Source organism: Gobio gobio (genome assembly GCF_949357685.1).
Source record: "Gobio gobio genome assembly, chromosome: 9".
NCBI lineage: Eukaryota > Metazoa > Chordata > Actinopteri > Cypriniformes > Gobionidae > Gobio > Gobio gobio.
Genome location: NC_137115.1, coordinates 1,062,180 through 1,082,253, shown reverse-complemented (window position 1 = coordinate 1,082,253; position 20,074 = coordinate 1,062,180). Strand labels below are relative to the sequence as shown.

Below are 20,074 nucleotides of genomic sequence, written 5' to 3'. Positions count from 1 at the left end.
TGTGGAGAGATGTGGTGAGATGTGGTGAGATGTGGTGAGATGTGGTGAGATATGGTGAGATATGGTGAGATGTGGTGAGGTGTGGTGAGATATGGTGAGGTGTGGTGAGATGTGGTGAGATATGGTGAGATGTGGTGAGATGTGGTGAGATGTGGTGAGATGTGGTGAGATGTGGTGAGATGTGGTGAGGTGGGGTGAGGTGTGGTGAGATATGGTGAGATGTGGTGAGATGTGGTGAGATGTGGTGAGGTGTGGTGAGATGTGGTGAGATATGGTGAGATGTGGTGAGATGTGGTGAGATGTGGTGAGGTGTGGTGAGATGTGGTGAGATGTGGTGAGATGTGGTGAGGTGTGGTGAGGTGTGGTGAGATATGGTGAGATGTGGTGAGATATGGTGAGATATGGTGAGATGTGGTGAGGTGTGGTGAGATATGGTGAGATGTGGTGAGATATGGTGAGATATGGTGAGATGTGGTGAGGTGTGGTGAGATATGGTGAGATATGGTGAGATGTGGTGAGGTGTGGTGAGATATGGTGAGATGTGGTGAGATATGGTGAGATGTGGTGAGGTGTGGTGAGATGTGGTGAGATGTGGTGAGGTGTGGTGAGATGTGGTGAGATATGGTGAGATGTGGTGAGATGTGGTGAGATGTGGTGAGGTGTGGTGAGATGTGGTGAGATATGGTGAGATGTGGTGAGATGTGGTGAGATGTGGTGAGGTGTGGTGAGATGTGGTGAGATGTGGTGAGATGTGGTGAGGTGTGGTGAGGTGTGGTGAGATATGGTGAGATGTGGTGAGATGTGGTGAGGTGTGGTGAGATATGGTGAGATGTGGTGAGATGTGGTGAGATATGTTGAGATGTGGTGAGATATGTTGAGATGTGGTGAGATGTGGTGAGATGTGGTGAGATGTGGTGAGATGTGGTGAGATATGTTGAGATGTGGAGAGATGTGGTGAGATGTGGTGAGATGTGGTGAGGTGTGGTGAGATGTGGTGAGATGTGGTGAGATGTGGTGAGATGTGGTGAGATGTGGTGAGATGTGTTGAGATGTGGTGAGATGTGGTGAGATGTGGTGAGATGTGGTGAGATGTGGTGAGATGTGGAGAGATGTGGTGAGATGTGGAGAGATGTGGTGAGATGTGGTGAGATGTGGTGAGATGTGGTGAGATGTGGTGAGATGTGGTGAGATGTGGTGAGATGTGGTGAGATGTGGTGAGATATGGTGAGATGTGGTGAGATGTGGTGAGATGTGGTGAGATATGGTGAGATATGTTGAGATGTGGTGAGATGTGGTGAGATGTGGTGAGATGTGGAGAGATGTGGTGAGATGTGGTGAGATGTGGTGAGATATGGTGAGATGTGGTGAGATATGGTGAGATGTGGTGAGATGTGGTGAGATGTGGAGAGATGTGGAGAGATGTGGTGAGATGTGGAGAGATGTGGTGAGATGTGGTGAGATGTGGAGAGATGTGGTGAGATGTGGTGAGATGTGGTGAGATGTGGAGAGATGTGGAGAGATGTGGTGAGATGTGGAGAGATGTGGTGAGATGTGGTGAGATGTGGTGAGATGTGGTGAGATGTGGTGAGATGTGGAGAGATATGGTGAGATGTGGTGAGATGTGGTGAGATGTGGTGAGATGTGGTGAGATGTGGAGAGATGTGGTGAGATGTGGTGAGATGTGGTGAGATGTGGTGAGATGTGGTGAGATGTGGTGAGATGTGGTGAGATGTGGTGAGATGTGGAGAGATGTGGTGAGATGTGGTGAGATGTGGTGAGATGTGGTGAGATGTGGAGAGATATGGTGAGATGAGGTGAGATGTGGTGAGATGTGGTGAGATGTGGTGAGATGTGGTGAGATGTGGTGAGATGTGGTGAGATGTGGTGAGATATGGTGAGATGAGGTGAGATGTGGTGAGATGTGGTGAGATGTGGTGAGATGTGGTGAGATGTGGTGAGATGTGGTGAGATGTGGTGAGATGTGGAGAGATGTGGTGAGATGTGGTGAGATGTGGTGAGATGTGGTGAGATGTGGTGAGATGTGGAGAGATGTGGAGAGATGTGGTGAGATGTGGAGAGATGTGGTGAGATGTGGTGAGATGTGGTGAGATGTGGTGAGATGTGGAGAGATGTGGTGAGATGTGGTGAGATGTGGTGAGATGTGGTGAGATGTGGTGAGAGTGGAGAGATGTGGTGATATTGAGAGATGTGGCGATATGTCGTGAGATGTGGTGAGATGTGGTGAGATGTGGTGAGATATGGTGAGATGTGGTCGCGATGTGGTGAGATGTGGTGAGATGTGGTGAGATGTGGAGAGATGTGGTGAGATGTGGTGAGATGTGGTGAGATGTGGTGAGATGTGAGAGATGTGGTGAGATGAGGTGAGATGTGGAGAGATGTGGTGAGATGTGGTGAGATGTGGTGAGATGTGGTGAGATGTGGTGAGATGTGGAGAGATGTGGTGAGATGTGGTGAGATGTGGTGAGATGTGGTGAGATGTGGTGAGATGTGGTGAGATGTGGAGAGATGTGGAGAGATGTGGTGAGATGTGGAGAGATGTGGTGAGATGTGGTGAGATGTGGTGAGATGTGGTGAGATGTGGTGAGATGTGGTGAGATGTGGTGAGATGTGGTGAGATGTGGTGAGATGTGGTGAGATGTGGTGAGATGTGGTGAGATGTGGAGAGATGTGGTGAGATGTGGTGAGATGTGGTGAGATGTGGTGAGATGTGGAGAGATGTGGTGAGATGTGGTGAGATGTGGTGAGATGTGGTGAGATGTGGTGAGATGTGGTGAGATGTGGAGAGATGTGGAGAGATGTGGTGAGATGTGGTGAGATGTGGTGAGATGTGGTGAGATGTGGTGAGATGTGGTGAGATGTGGTGAGATGTGGAGAGATGTGGTGAGATGTGGTGAGATGTGGTGAGATGTGGTGAGATGTGGTGAGATGTGGTGAGATGTGGAGAGATGTGGAGAGATGTGGTGAGATGTGGAGAGATGTGGTGAGATGTGGTGAGATGTGGAGAGATGTGGTGAGATGTGGTGAGATGTGGTGAGATGTGGTGAGATGTGGTGAGATGTGGTGAGATGTGGTGAGATGTGGTGAGATGTGGTGAGATGTGGTGAGATATGGTGAGATGTGTTGAGATGTGTTGAGATGTGGTGAGATGTGGTGAGATGTGGTGAGATGTGGTGAGATGTGGTGAGATGTGGTGAGATGTGGTGAGATGTGGTGAGATATGGTGAGATATGTTGAGATATGGTGAGATGTGGTGAGATATGGTGAGATGTGGTGAGATGTGGTGAGATGTGGTGAGATGTGGTCATGTGAATGCGGTGTCACATGACGTCTGTCGCCCGCAGCCGATACGCCGATCGAGGAGTTCGTGCCCACGCCGGCGTTCCCCGCGCTGCAGTACCTGGAGTCAGTGGATGAGGGCGGTGTGGCCTGGCTGATGGGGCTCCGCAACGGAGACTTCCTGCTCGAGGTGAGAGCCAATCAGAACACTCATCACGCTCTGCTTCCTTTTACTGTTTCTTAAAGGGTCAAGAAACCCCCCCGCTGAAGCCCAGCCCCCGGAAACCATACCCGCCATAGAGACAGAGCGACACGCGTCATAATCTGAAGGCCACGCCCACCGGGGGGGAACAATCCAACGCTCTCCATTGACTTTGCATTGTGTGAAGCGCCTCCTTGTCATTTCGGACTAATAACGAAAAACAGAACAATGTCTAAAAGCTGATATGTGACAAAGTGTACAGCAAACAAGCTAAACAAAACCCACAACCAAAAACATAGACGTTTTATAAGCTAATGACCCAAAAGTTGTGCACTTTGTCACATATCAGCTTTTAGACATTGTTCTGTTTTTTGTTATAAGTCCGAAATGACAAGGAGGCGCTTCACGCAATGCAAAGTCAATGGAGAGCGTTGGATTGTTTCCCCCCCCCCCCGGTGTGGGCGTGGCCTAAATACGCTCTGTCTCTATAGGGGCGGCCATTGCTAACCAAGCCATCTCCTGCTGTTAGCATCCCATTGACTCATTCATTTTGGCCTCACTTTGACAGTGAATATTTTTACATCTGAGGCATTTAAAGACTCCATTCATTCATTGTTTATTTCTAAACAAAACGACAATGTATAAAAAGGCTCCATTACCTCGTATCTTACACTATCGCCCGTTGAAGCTGTTTTTGTAAAATATAGGCTAATGATTGCGTCATAACCACGCGACTCCATCGCGCTGTTGAGCAAATTACCGTATAGACCCGAGGAGAAGCTCTTAGGCAATCTTTACTGTCTATGAGGCGATCGGGGGGGCGTGGAGGCATAAACGCAGATAGAGATGTTCAGATCCTGCTTCATTCATCAAGAGTTGCTCCTGCTCACCCTCTCTGTCTCTGCAAGATTCGCTGATTCAGATTTTACGTTGCACAACTACTAGAAGACTTACAGCTGTCAGACAGGCTGATCACGTCACATCTCCGTCCTCAAGCTCAGTCTACATCAGACATCAGGAAGAGATGCTTCTATCCTGACTTCATTTCTCCCCGTTGAAGTCTATGGGGTCGCTCTGTCCATTTCTTTTACTGTCTACACTGTAAAAAATGATTGTGATTTTAACGGTATTTTCTGTAAAAATGCTACGGTGAGAAACAGTTAATTGGTTAACAGAAAGTATCCGTACTATATACGGTGAATAACTGTAATAGATCTAACCTTACATTTCATTTAATTTTACAGTAAAATACCGTTAAATTTACAGTTTTTGGAAGTGAAAAAGAACAAGTCATTGTGTAATTTACAGTGAAAACCCGTAAATTGACATTCCCAGAATTCCCAGCGTGACACTTCGCATTTGATGTATTTCCATTGCAATAACTATGTTTCTTCTTCGTTTTTTCTAATCACTTATGTACATTAGGGTTTTGTGTTACATCTGATGTTGTTAAATTAATGTTTATTGTATTTTTTTAATTTAAGTTTTACCATGCTGGTGTTTAGTGTGTGTGTGAATGACACTGAGCTCTTCTATATATTAGTATTGTCCTCTTAAAAGCTGCTTGTGATGAGCTTTGATTGATCATGTGATTCTCATCTCCGCTGTGATTGGTGGTTGCCCGTATTTATCAAAAGTACATAACAGATATTTCAATTGGTTGGAAATTTAACATTATTTCAGTTAATGAAATATGTGTTTTTTTACCGTAAATTGTTTACAGTGTAAAAATAATAATTTCAATATAAACCGTATATACCGTTTTAAACCGTAATTATTACATTATAAACCTATAAATTATATGGTGCTGTCCCTAAAAACCTAAAACGTTACTGCCGTATTTTTTACGGTAAAGTTCTGGCAACCACAGCTGCCGTTTTTTTACCGTAAATTTTACGGGGATTTTTTTTTCAGTGTATGGTTTTTTCACACCTTCGATTTGAAAAGGCTTCCAAAAAGGGGCGTGGTCGACTGCGAAAAGGTGGGATGGCTATTGTGTGGAAAGAGGGAATGGTTTGCATAAATAGGGGAGTGTCATTAGGCGCATTAAAATGAGCTAACTTGCAAACCGGCAATGCACAGACAGCGGTGACATGGACAGCAGTTACAGCGGTTCTGAGACATGTTCTTGGTTCACATGTTGGCAATGTTTACAACAGAGAGATGAGATGAGGGATGAGTACAGCGAATGAGAGAGCTCAGAAGTGCCATGCAGCAGGAAGAACAGACACAGATCGCTCTGAATGTTATTCAGCTCTTCAGATCAGCATAATTCAGTGAGAAATTAAAAGAAATGTTATTCTGTATGACAAAATATTTAGCAAAAATGTGATAATAAATCTATATTTGTGCAAATATGTACACTGTTTGGCGAGATGAACAACGCGCCGATGTGGTTATGCTTTCATGAGAGAACATAAACCAGCCACGAACACAGTCTCTACATCAGGGCTCTCACACTCATCTGACCGCTGGAGGCAGACTCTGGGCAGGCTGGGCCGCATCAATATCACACATAAAAAGTGTTTCAAGTATTCCAAAAAAAAGTAGCACAACTGATCCGATCTTCTCAATCTTTATTAGTTCTTCAACTGTTTCTTCTAAACATGAACTGTTCCTCTGAATTTGAACTAAATATAGCCTATAGAAATTAAATCATGTAATATGAAATAATGACTGATTTTAATTTTATTTTAAATAATAGACTAATTCACAGCAAGGCTGTAACAGGTCAAACAGAACAGTGAGCACAATTCTAAGTCTAATTCTAGTTGGGAAATAATCTTTTTGGGACTATTTGTAAACAATATTTGCATTAATTTGCATCAAATATATCATTAGTCTCGATATTCTTTGCGTGAGTGAGTGAATAATTCCCTAGAGGTCTGGTGGTCGAATTTTTGTCAACCGTGTCAAAGGTTCTGGGTTCTAATCCGCCCTCATGTAGTTTTTCTTCATTAAAATCGAAGATGTTCATCAATGATTGTATAATAAGACCATCGACACGTTTGTATTTTGTTTTGTGATTTCACCGGAAAGAATAGAGTCTCTCTCCACAACAGCTTTAAAGGGTTAGTTCACCAAAAAATTTAAATTATGTAATTAATTCCTTACCCTCATGTGGTTGGACACCCGTCAGACCTCCGTTCATCTTCGGACACAAATGAAGATATTTTAGTGTAAAGCTGATGCTGAGAAAGGCTTCAGATAGGCCTCCATTGGCATTCAGTACATTTACACTCACAAGACCCATTAAAGGCACTAAAAACATCGTTACAAAGTCCATCTCACCACAGTGACTCTACAATAATTTTACGAAGCGACAACAATAGTTTTTGTGCGCAAAAGAAAATCAAAATAACGCCTTTATCCAGCTTGTTCTTGTCTTCCGTGTGTGCCTCCACGACGCATGCGTGAGAATATGAGCAGATCCGGCGTTCGGGAATCCATGAAATGCTCACTTTAGCCCGAAAATAACAAAATATCCTCCTGAGGGCCCGAGTTTGAGACCCCTGCTCTACATGCTTGATATGATAGAGGAGTGGGGGCCCACGGAGATGTGCTCGGCAGGGAAGCCTCACTGTAATCCTCAGGTCACCCAGGCTTATCAAGCGAAGGGACTCAACCCCGTTTGAGGTTTCATAGTATCGACCGCGCATCTGAAGCGGCGCGCGCTGGATTGCCCATGACAACCCGCGCTGTCCGGCAGCTCGAATAAATCTATATTTGTCCAAATATGCACACTGTTTCACTAAGAGCCTGAACACATGCGGGTTAGTGCATGACTGTGACCACAAATAAAACGGAGAAGACGTGGCTTTTATTGATATTTCATTCAAAATATTGTTCATTACCTACAGATCGGTTATTTTGCACTCCTGACATAACTTAAGAAATTAATGTCAATGCTCACAGGCAGTGTTGGGGAAAGTTACTTTGAAAAGTAATGCATTACAATATTGCGTTACTCCCTTAAAAAGTAACTAATTGAGTTACTTAGTTACTTTTTAAGAAAAGTAATGCGTTACGTTACTTTTGCGTTACTTTTTCTCACCTGGGCTGGGCTTATTTTTGTTTTTGTTTTGTTTTTATAACAAAAAAAGTTATATTTTTGTGCAACGGTAAAGACCTCTTCATACCAAAATGTAAATAATAAGCCCCAGGCTGAGGTAAAGATGCAGATTCCCTCATGAATCATAGTACTCTGATTTTTCATTTGACTGATTTTATTAATTTTGAGGAGGACAGAATCTTTAATGTGCCAGTGAGATAAATAAATGTATTCTAGGTTACTAGAGGTTTATGGTCCAATAATAAGAAACTCAGTTTTTTCAGAATTAAGTTGCAGGAAATTACTAGTCATACGATGTTTTATATCAGCTATGCATTCCGTTAATCTTGTAAATTGATAAGTTTCATCAGGGCGTGTCAAGTCAAGTCAAATTGTATTTCTATAGCACATTTAAAAGCAACAGAATTATCATTAAGGCAATGTGCAAATAAAAAGAAACAAGGCAGATATAAAATGTAAACACATTAGACCTCATACAATCCAAATAATACATAAATATAAACATCTACCAATCTACCTAATCAAAAACAATTAGCAGTCGTTTGAGGCAGGCGAATTACAGATGTGATGTTATGAAGGCGTGGATTACAGTCTCTAAATCTGTTTTAATTTCGCAATCGATCTCAAGGGCGTGAAGAAATATAGAGCTGAGTATCGTCAGCATAACAGTGAACACTAACGCCATGCTTCCTAATGATATCTCCCAGTGGAAGCATGAACAGGGTGAAGAGCAGCGGTCCTAGCACTGAGCCTTGTGGTACTCCATACCTGCACACACACATGATGTAATCATTGGGTGTGTGTGTGTGTGTGTGTGTGTGTGTGTGTTTGGTTTGTGTTACAGGTCAACCATCAGAATGTGGTGAAGATGGGACATCGTCAGGTTGTAAACATGATTAAAAACGGAGGAAACCGACTCGTCATTAAAGTGGTGAGGGTGACCAGGAATCTTGAGCAAGACGACAAAACCCGTAAAAAAGGTACGGCACAATCCCTCGAGGAAACACACAACACTGCTAATGCTCGACACACACACACACACACACACACACACACACACACACACACACACACACACACACACACATACACAACACACACACACAACGGGCTAAAAACAATATGTCCTGAGAACGATGTGCTAATGCTTGCATTCAAAACATCCAGTTCTTCAAAAACATGAAAAACGTTAAGGAAATATTCCATTTCATCATTCTTCAAACATTATGGGATGTTACTTTTGAATGTTCTGAATCAAGTAACGTTTAAAAAACGTCAGATTAACGTCCAACTAAATTTCAGAAAACGCTCAATGAACGATTTCAGAGAACATGATTAAAGAGCAGATAACTGTACAAACGTTTGTTTATTACTACACAACAGTCTAAAGCTAACGGTAGGAGACTCTATAATATGCTGTCCGCATTCACTCCGTTATGTCATGTAAACACATGAAGATTTAATTCCAGCTTTGGTGAATCCAGCTAATGGATTACGTTCATCCTTTGAGTCATGATAAAGCCGTCTTTACAGCAGTGTGTTCTGTGCTCGAGCGCCGCTTCTCTTCTCAATCAATGCATTACTTATTGTTTTAAATATAGATGAATGATAAATGTACCTTCATTAATGGATGGATGATAACTAAAGAAAATGTTCTTATATGAGTGCTTTAATCAGGCACTGGTTTTCTGTTCTCTGATTCGTTTGAAATAAGACTCAGTGAATGTATTAAATCATTCAGTCATACACATTTATTGAAATGTAATATTATGTATACTGTATATTGGACAAGTGATTGATGGAAACAGCCCTTTCTAAAATTCTTGTTAGGGCTGCTAATTTATGTTTTTCCTTAATTTGATGCACATCCAAAACAAGCAGAACTGTGTTCCTGAGTGACTTTATCAGAATAAATACAGATACAGAAAGCAAGTAAAGTGTGTGTGTGTGTGTGTGTGTGTGTGTGTGTGTGTGTGTGTGTGTGTGTGTGTGTGTGTGTGTGTGTGTGTGTGTGTGTGTGTGTGTGTGTGTGTGTGTGTGTGTGTGTGTGTGTGTGTGTGTGTGTGTGTGTGTGTGTGTGTGTGTGTGTGTGTGTGTGTGTGTGTGTGTGTGTGTGTGTGTGTGTGTGTGTGTGTGTGTGTGTGTGTGTGTGTGTGTGTGTGTGTGTGTGTGTGTGTGTGTGTGTGTGTTTTGTGTTGTTGTAGCTCCTCCTCCACCCAAAAGAGCTCCAACAACTGCACTCTCAATGCGATCCAAGTCCATGACATCTGAACTAGAAGAGCTAGGTAAGTTCAGTCTGATAAACTCTTAAATCCCTTACTTTAAAACATCACACCACTATTGCTCATATTTATATTTATACGGTTTATACTTCTGCTGCATAGCCCTTTTCTTTGTCCATTTCTTGATTCCCAAACCTAATTTTTGATGAGCACAGGACCGATGCAAGACGAGGGAGTCGTATTTCTCAAAGTTAGGTTGTTTTGTAAAGTGTCAGATTCTTGAGGTTTGAGTTTCATGACCGATCTGTGGGTGCTTCTCATGACTCTACAAACTTCATGCAAGATTCATTTTTTGAGTCCTGATGCAAGCAGTGATGGAGCAGAACCCAACATGATCTCCTGGCACTGCACAGATGCTTTAAATCCTTTTACATTAGGGATGCACTGAATCCAGGATTCGGGTTCGGTCGAATATTGGGCTTTTTGACGGGGTTTGGTTTCTGCCGAACCTTAGACTTTTTTTCCATCAAACCAAACCCTAGGCTCGAACTACACGGTCAAACGTAATGACTGTTGATTATGGGATGGTGTTTACTAGGTGGACTGTTTGAATGCAGCATCTTCAGGTACGGTGAAGGAAAGACAGTCATCCTGGCATAATGTTGCCTATTCTTAGTTAAAATTAAATTAAATTATAAATACACTGCTGTAGGGATGCTCATTCGGTTAATTTTCCCAAAGACAACCGCTGCTCATTATCCGATTATTAACCGTTAACTGATAAGATTATAATATTGAATTGACATTAAATAAAAATACGATTGACGAGTGTCTGTGAGCCGTTAAAAAGACGGGTTTCACGGGTTTATTTTACCGTGCCAACATTAGCACAGATCAGATCAAATATAAATAAAAATCACAAAATAAATAGGCTTACACTAAATAATTACCAAATTAAGATGACAAAACGAAAATACACTGAATCCGTTTGAAGCTTTGAACAACCGGAATAGTTTATTGTCAAATAAAAATAGTAGTAAACGACAAAGGGCGACTCGGGGTAATTGTAAACCATCAGGAAACAGCGGCGAGAAAAACATACGTGACAATGTTTACTTTAGTAAACTTTACCAAAACCACACTAGGAAAAGCCCTAAACAAGGCTTCAGATGCACTGGTGATAACGCCTCGCTAGAGCGGCCAGCCTCGGGAAGCTCCTTCATTTGCTTTCCACCAGTCAGGAGTTTGTACCACTGCTGTATTTTAATACCGCATAGCATATTTTGCAATATGAGCATCCCTACACTGCTGTGGACGTTGTTTACTTCATTAAAGAGATGGTGGTCCAGTGGGTTAAACCATGGAACTGATATACAGAAGGTTGCTGGTTCGATCCCAGCGGTCACCACCAGTGTGTCCTTGAGCAAGGCACTTTACTCCATGTTGCTCCAGGGGATTGTCCCTGTAATAAGGGCACTGTAAGTCGCTTTGGATAAAAGCGTCTGCCAAATGCATAAATGTAAATGTAAATGTAAAACTAATGTGTTTACTGTGATAATGGACTGAGGATGGGAGTAGGATTCGATATTCAGTTTCAGATTGGGCAGAATCTTAACCAGTGGATTCGGTATTCAGTTTCAGATTGGGCAGAATCTTAACCAGTGGATTCGGTATTCAGTTTCAGATTGGGCAGAATCTTAACCAGTGGATTCGGTATTCAGTTTCAGATTGGGCAGAATCTTAACCAGTGGATTCGGTATTCAGTTTCAGATTGGGCAGAATCTTAACCAGTGGATTCGGTATTCAGTTTCAGATTGGGCAGAATCTTAACCAGTGGATTCGGTTTTCGGCCAAACCCCAAAAATCTGGATTCGGTGCATCCCTATTTAAAATAACACAAAACAAGCTTGTGCTATCAAGATGTAAGCTGTAACCTGTTCCCTTAAGGATCTGTTTGAGTCAAATGTGAAAAAAGTTTGTTTTCTTAAAGTTAACATTTTTATTTTCCAAGTCATAACATTACATTGGAGCGGCAGTGGCTCAGTGGTTCATGTAGGTTGTCTACAAACCGGAAGGTTGGTGGTTCGATCCCCGGTTCCACCTGACCAAGTGCTGAGGTGTCCATGAGCAAGACACCTAACCCCAGCTGCTCCCGACGAGCTGGATGGCGCCTTGCATGGCTGACACCGTCGTCGGTGTGTGAATGAGTGTGTGAATGTGAGGCAAAATGTAAAGCGCTTTGGATGGCCGTAGGTCTGTTAAAAGCGCTATATAAATGCAGTCCATTTACCATTTACCATTTACCATTTACCATTGGTATCAGTCGTGCTGTTGTCCACGGCTCTGACTATGTTCCTTGTTTGCGGTTTCCTTTAAAAGCTCTGAGCACGCTTCATCCCTTATAGAGTGTCCTCTTGGTCGACTGCAGAACTGTGTCAGAGATCGAATGCTATTTTTATTAGACATTGCCTTTTGCAGATAAAGGGGAAGAGACTGCGCAGCCGCAGAAGCCTGTGCACGAGAAAACCTCAGCGGACAAAGTTGCCACAATCAAGCCCCGCCCCTCTAGTCGCTTTTTGGCCACATGCATGGATTTGAATGTGAGTTTCACCTGAGCACCAGTTTTCCCAGCTAACAAAAATATGTTCTAAGAACGTTTTGTTAACATTACCATCAAATTATGCCAGAAAATGTTCTCTGAATAGTCCAGTCTCGTCTAGATTAAAAGAAAAATGCTTTAAAAACATTTCTTGGTTATGCAAACTTTCCATTTTATCATCCACCGTTTCCATTACTATTGGGCCTGGCGTACGTCCAACTAAAACGTTGCATAAAAACGCTCCATGATGTATTTGTGGTAACATTTTGAGAACATAATTAAAGACCAGATAACTTTGAACAAACATTATATTATTGTTTCTGGAAGAACGCTTGTTCATTACCTTGCATGAATGTTAGCGAAACTTCTGAGAATGTTCCCTGTTAGCTGGCTTAGATTATAATTCTGATTCATAATTGAAATTTAATCTAAAACTGTGTGTATATGTGTGTGCACATTGAGCTCTAATCAATCAATCTGATTTACAGCAGTCCACATCTGAAAGGCCAGGAGTCGCTATAGTTCCTCCTAGTGTTCCTGGGAGAGCCCATGGAAGTTATGTTCGTGTGCCAAAAAGCTCCATGAGAAGACAGAAATCCATTGGTAAATACAAAATCCATTGCTGCCTTCTCCTATCCAATCAGAGCTGCTGATCTAGGTCACTCATTGACCAAACAGAAATTATTTTTATTCAAAAACACATTCAAATATCAATTCATACAGCCTAACAGCCAAATAAATGCAGATGTTTTCACACAAACCAACTGAAACCACAAAAACATAACCTCATCAACTCCTGGTGGCCTTGGAAACATGTTAAGCCAGAAGATTGATGTACAGGATAATTGATGATTATAGAAATTGGAGGCATATTTCACAGTGGTAACGCTGAGCGAACCACAGATGTGCATTATGTTTCTATAACTCAATGGTCCACTGATGTACCAAATCTCAAGACATTTTTCAGGTTGTAGTCCCTAAAATGTTCTTGTGGTAGAACTACTTTCTCATTAGGGGTGTAACTGGAGAACTTCTTTCTCATGAAAATACCTAGTATTAGGGTTAATGTTTAACCTACGTCAGTCTAAACGTGTTGCATGATCCTTTCCCCAGGAGTCGCAGGAGAAGAAAAGAAGTTCCTGATACCTCCACTGCTCAGGTTCACCAGAAGTCTCTCCATGCCGGACACATCTGAGGATATCCCCCCACCTCCAGGCATCTCTCCTCCATCCCCACCTTACAACCCCAGCACTCAGAGATATGAGCCCAACCAGTCCATTTACACACAGATCTCAACAGGCAAATGCCACACTATAGAACGAGACCAGGTGGGGTATCATCGGCAGAACTTCGAACAATATGACTATCAGACTTACCCAGCCGGCCAGCAGAACATGTGTGCCCATATCAGGGCCCATGTGCCAGAGAACCCATACTCAGACCTAACTGGCAAACCTTTGTATGTCCCACCAAAACCAGCCCGAAGGAAGGGTATACTGATAAAGCAGCCAAATGTTGAGGACAGCCCGGATAAAACCTGTTCAATCCAGATTCCTACCATTATTATCAAAGAGCCTTCAACTAGCAGTAGTGGCAAAAGTAGCCGAGGAAGTAGCATGGAAATGGAGACTACTGCCTCTGAGCCACCGGGCCAACTACGGCCGGAGGACAGCGGAGGGTTCATCATGAGCAACCCTTTCGCTGCTGCTATCGCAGGGGCAGTTCGTGACCGCGAGAGGCGACTTGAAGCACGCAAGAACTCCCCGGCCTTCCTGTCAATGGATCTCGGAGACGAGGATTCATTCATCCCTACCCCCCGTTTACGCCAGTCCATGTCTATAGATGAAGGCATGTTTGCTTATGATAAGAGTTTACAAAAGCGTATGGCTCCACCGGCTTCTTTATTGGGGATCCAGCCAATTGGAAGTGGAAGTAACATCCCCGAACCAACAACTGAGCCCCTCACAACAAACACCGGGAACTGGCCCAATGCAGACAGTCCTGTTACTCTCATTGATGGAGATTTCCAATACCAGTCCTCAGGGAAGACTCGTGATATTTGTTCACCATTAGCTAGTAATGGAGCTCTGAAGGAGCAAGTGCAACCCCCTCTTCCTCCACCTAAAGGAGAATCTCACAGAGCAAACCTCAACCAGCCACTCTTCATAGACACCAAGCTACGCTCCAATATTGAAGCCAGCTTTGTCGCAGTGGGTCAACTGAAAGATGGTCTGTTTAGACACACAAGAGAGTCCAATCATGCCATGAAGAAGATGAAGGAAAGTAATCCATCTGAGCCATCGAAGAACAACCACAGAACATCACAACAACAGTCAGAGGGGCTCCTCATGGTCCACACACTAGATAAGACCAAGCCACAAGTGGACAGTCAATCTGATGGATTCCAACAAGAAGAGTCCCTAGTTATAGACAGTGCAAGCATTGATTCCGGTGTCAGACGTATAGCCCATCATACAAGGAGCTCTGCCACCTCTGTGCAGGAGCCGGTCAACTTTTCCTCTAGCATTCCTCCTCCCCCACTGACCTCAGTAGATATTGAGGAGTTTGACTTGGTTGACCCCTTGCCTCCGCCTCTGGAGTTTGCCAACAGCATTGATGTCCCTGAGGACCAGGTAGCAGAGATCCTCAAACAGAGAAAGAGGGGACCATTGCCTGTTTATCATTCTCGTGCTTCTACAATAAACAGTGTGGAGTCCAGGGCTCTCTACCCTCCACCTCCTCCAGAGAGTTTTGGCATTGAGGAAGCTGATAGTCGAAACAGTGTGGGCCGTCCCTTTGAGGCAAACAGCACAATGTCCACACTGTCCACTATCTCTACTCTTTCATCAGAGGGACTCGAGGACACATGCATAGACTATGCAGACCGACCGCCCGTTCCCCCGAAGCCAAGAATGAAGCCCGTGATCAACAAAAGCAATGTATTTTACAGGGACCCTTTGATACCGGAGAGCATGGAGTCCTTCGGACAGCCTCCGCCATCCCTTCCTCCACCCCTGGACTGTGTGGCCGAATCCGAGCCTCGCTCAACGCTCACAAAACTGTGGGGAGACGACCATGAGCTCCCCAATGCAGATCCGAAAGTCGATGTGATCAGTGAACTCAGTTCGAAACTTCAGCTGATGAACAAGGACAGATTTCCGAAACCTCTCGACCCTCCTGCAGGATCCAGAAGCATCGGATCAAAGTGAGTAGCACAACAACAGCCTATTTATTGAAATACCTACACAAAATAATATTCAAATGTAGGAATGTGTCCTATAGGTTTACTCAAGCTGTGTAAAGAATAGGGCTGCGCAATATATCGAAATTATCGAAATATTGCAAATGTTTATATTGCTAGGGCACGCAATATCTGAATTATTTTAATGTGCTACTTCAACATTGTGAAAAGTGTGTGTTTTAGGTCGCCGCATATAGCAGAGAATAGACTGAGCACGCGACTGATACTGATGTGACTTGCTTGATGTTAAAAATAGTTATTAAACGCAATAACTTGCGAAAAACAACTCCTTGATGTCTCGCGCTGTCACACACCGAAACGTGCGCACAAGCTGTTCTTTTTTTCGTGTCTTGTTACACACTCGAACTGTCAAATACACACACAGTTATGTCAAAATGGCTGTCTTGATGAGTATTCATGTAAACGCAGTCGGTTATGCTTTAAGTGAAAGATATCAGTTGGGGAAAGAAATAGATTTTACACACTCGTATCATATCGAATATTGCATTTTTCTTCAATATCGCACAGCCCCAGTAAAGAAGCAGGTCAGCCGTGTAGATTGGACACACCAGGGGTAGATCAGGGACAACACAAATAAAAGATTACTTCACAACATTGGATAACATTTAATCTGTTTTTAATACAGGGGCATGGTTACAAGCTCCGTATGTTAATCTCAGGAAAATTGTGACAGATTAACAAGATAAAAGCGGTTCCCTACACCAGTGTCAGAAGATCCTGGAGCTCATGCTGAGACAAATGTCCTTGTGTTTGTAATGATAAAGGTGGCTCTGCGCTGGACTTAAAGGATTAGTTCACTTTAAAATGGAAATGACCCCATGATTTACTCTCCCTCAAGCCATCCCAGGTGTGTATGACATTCCCTGATGAACACAGCCGGAGTTATTCATAAATATCCTGACGCTTTATAATGGCAGTGACGGGTCCATTGAGTTTAAAGTTTAAAAAAGTGCATCCATCCATTATGAATGTACTCCGCACGGCTCCAGGGGTTAATAAAGGCCTTATAAAGAAAAATATCCATATTTATAACTATATAAAGTAAATGGTTATAATTGCATTTAACTTGCACAGAAAGTGTAACGCCTCTCACAGTTCAAAACGCTGTTGAATACGGAAGGCGGTCTGGCGAAGCTAGATATTTTACTTTATAAAGTTTTAAATATGGATATTTTCCTTATACAACCCCATCGATTCCCTTCAGAAGGCCATTATTAACCCCTGGAGCCGTTTGGAGAACTTTTATGATGGATAGATGCACTTTTATGATGGACAGGTGCACTTTTATGATGGACAGATGCACTTTTATGATGAACAGATGCACTTTTATGATGGATAGATGCACTTTTATGATGGACAGATGCACTTTTATGATGGATAGATGCACTTTTATGATGGACAGGTGCACTTTTATGATGGATAGATGCACTTTTATGATGGACAGATGCACTTTTATGATGGATAGATGGACAGATGCACTTTTATGATGGACAGATGCACTTTTATGATGGACAGATGCACTTTTATGATGGACAGATGCACATGCACTTTTATGATGGATAGATGCACTTTTATGATGGATGGATGCACTTTTATGATGGATAGATGCACTTTTATGATGGATAGGTGCACTTTTATGATGGATAGATGCACTTTTATGATGGACAGATGCACTTTTATGATGGATGGATGCACTTTTATGATGGATAGATGCACTTTTATGATGGACAGATGCACTTTTATGATGGATAGATGCACTTTTATGATGGACAGATGCACTTTTATGATGAATAGATGCACTTTTATGATGGACAGATGCACTTTTATGATGATAGATGCACTTTTATGATGGATAGATGCACTTTTATGATGGACAGATGCACTTTTATGATGGATAGATGCACTTTTATGATGGATGGATGCACATTTTTGAGTTTGAGGGTGAGTAAATCATGGGGTAATTTTCATTTAAAGTGAACTAATCCTGAGTGATTGTCATTCCCTCTCCCTGATTCCCTTTGACTCAATAGTGCGGCGTCTCCTTAGAGCCACATTGAGTGGCAGAATACCGATGTTGTTTTCCTTAATGCACTTCAGAGTCCCTCCAACAGTCCAGCACCTGACTTCTCTTTCTGTGTGTGTGTGTGTGTTCTCAGAGAGTGGACGGCCCAATCCTCAGGTGCTAAACGCAGCATCCCCATGACATCAGCATCCCAGAGCCCCTTCCCTCCTCAGGCTCCCAGTCCTCCCAGTCCTCCTGACTCCGGCTCTGGGGTCTCCCCATCACCAGCGGATGTGTTCCGGCCCACAGTGAGTGTGGAGCAGTGCTTCAGCCTCAGCTCGCTCAGCAGCCAGTCTCTGTCCCCGCTCACGCTGCTCCAGGCCTCAGACAAGCCTTTCGCGGACAAACCCGTCCTGGCCTGGACCAGGCATGACGTCGCAGACTGGCTGGAGAGCCTCAACTTGGCAGAACACAAGAAGGCCTTCTTGGACAATGACATCGAGGGCACACACCTTCCCAACCTCCAGAAGGAAGACCTTGTAGACTTGGGTGTGATCCGCGTTGGTCACCGGATGAACATTGAGAGGGGTCTCAAACTCCTGATGGACAGATAAAGGGGATATTCTTCCCCTCGATCGACCCCTCGTCTGGCGTTTATCAGTCTAGCTGTGCTGCATCAGAACCAGTGACACACAGAGGTCTGGACTCCAGCTTATGATCAGAAGCTTCATGCCTTTGATTCAGGAATATTTCAGATGTTGCTGCGGAAAACGTGCCCAGAAGTGCAAACCGTATAAAATGAGGATGAACATGAACATGCATTCATACCCTAAACAAACGCTGAGTACATCCACACATTAAGGCGTCTGGTTTTCAGTGAGATTGCAGTCGCGAACAACCTCGTCTTCCATTTGATCCTGTTGGCAAAACCGAATGCTTCTTTTGCCACTTCTTTTAGGTAATTCTGCGATTTAAAGGTTGATATTGAACTATATTCATAGGATGTGAAGATTCAAGGGCTTGGTTTAGGTAATCGACGGGATGGCGGCGGCTCTAAATGCCGATTATAAATGACGTGTCGTTTTATTAAAAAACAATCAAAACACGTTAAATTAAACGTATACATGGAACAACACACATTTAGAAAGAAGATCGGCATGAAGTGGAAATTATTTGCCGTTTTGGAGAAACATAAGCCAGTTTACAGAGGAGGAATGAAGCAGTTTTTGTTATTAAACATGGAATGATGTTTCTCAATATATAAATGGCATTAGCCAACATGTGTTTTCAATGCAGTCTCGGAAAAGAGAAGTGTGTGTGATATCTCCATCTCCTGCTCCTCAGATCCCAATACGAGTGAATATACAGTTTTTTTTTTTTAAACGTGGGCCAGAATTTTAAAAGGTCAAGCCTTTCTTGGACAGAGGTTGGCCAGTTATATATATATATACTGCTGCTACTGTGAGTTTTTATAAAGTAGATCCTCTTTAGAGCACACAATAGAGTAAGAGAGTATTTATATCATTATATTGCCTTTTATAATCGTTCCCACTGAACTGTGGTTTGCCAAAAAAAGTCATGTTTAAAAGTATGAAATGGGTATATTTGTTAGATTATTAATAGAGCAAATCCAGAACGCAATATATTTATACTATGAATAATGCAGACTGTATATATTTAGACGCATCATAAAACAAGCACAATATTTCCCTTATGTCCTGTCATTTAGCTTTGATTTTCCTCTTCAACCTGTTTCTCTGACTAAAGAGTGTGTGTGTGTGTGTGTGTGTTTCATATTGTTAATGTAACTAGAAACTCACAACAATGACCAATAAAATGTACCGTAGGATTTGTGGCATGAGTGCAGTTACACCTTGTATAGCAACTCAATCTGAAATAAATAAATACTGCTCTAATTGAGCTCGGGTCGCGTCCCCTTCATTTATAAAACGCTCTTTACAATACAGATGTTTTCACAGCAGCTTCACAGTCTCAGAACTATAGTGGAACATTTAGTGTTGAGCACAGCTGGAAGAAAACAAAACTGGAGGTTTTTCGCATTTCATGGAAAGATAGCATTACTGCATACAGGCCTTAAAAACGGCCAGATCTGCTTATGTTTGACTCTCTAATGCTGCGTTCACACCAAACGTGAATAGAGCGTCTGGAGCGAGTGATTGGAAAGACGCGCGTCTGGAGATCCTGCGGCGTGATGGATTTTTGTGCATTCACGCGTTTGAAGCGAATTCGCGTCTGACGCCCGAGTTGAAAAATCTGAACTTTGCCGTCTATTCGCGCTGCGTTAACCAATCAGGAGCCTGCTCTCTGCGGTCACATGGTGAAGTGCAAATGAGAAATCCCGCATATTTATAAACACTACTGTTATTGTCACAATCATTTTAAGAGTTTTCCAGGCGA

The 20,074-nt window shown here is 42.9% G+C and overlaps 1 protein-coding gene across 1 annotated transcript in view; it reads left to right on the top strand.

The window, feature by feature from the left end:
- Positions 1-19,575, top strand: part of shank2a (SH3 and multiple ankyrin repeat domains 2a) — a gene marked incomplete at its 5' end in the record, with an annotated part of 85,787 nt that extends 66,212 nt beyond the window's left edge. Inside the window, 7 exons of the mRNA XM_079825284.1 lie at positions 3,363-3,487; positions 8,416-8,551; positions 9,776-9,856; positions 12,272-12,393; positions 12,881-12,995; positions 13,506-15,597; positions 17,811-19,575. Of these exons, the coding sequence (XP_079681410.1) occupies positions 3,363-3,487; positions 8,416-8,551; positions 9,776-9,856; positions 12,272-12,393; positions 12,881-12,995; positions 13,506-15,597; positions 17,811-18,270 (3,131 nt within the window). The 3' untranslated portion in view covers positions 18,271-19,575. The remainder of the gene's footprint in view (positions 1-3,362; positions 3,488-8,415; positions 8,552-9,775; positions 9,857-12,271; positions 12,394-12,880; positions 12,996-13,505; positions 15,598-17,810) is intronic.
- Between the last annotated feature and the right edge of the window lie 499 nt (positions 19,576-20,074).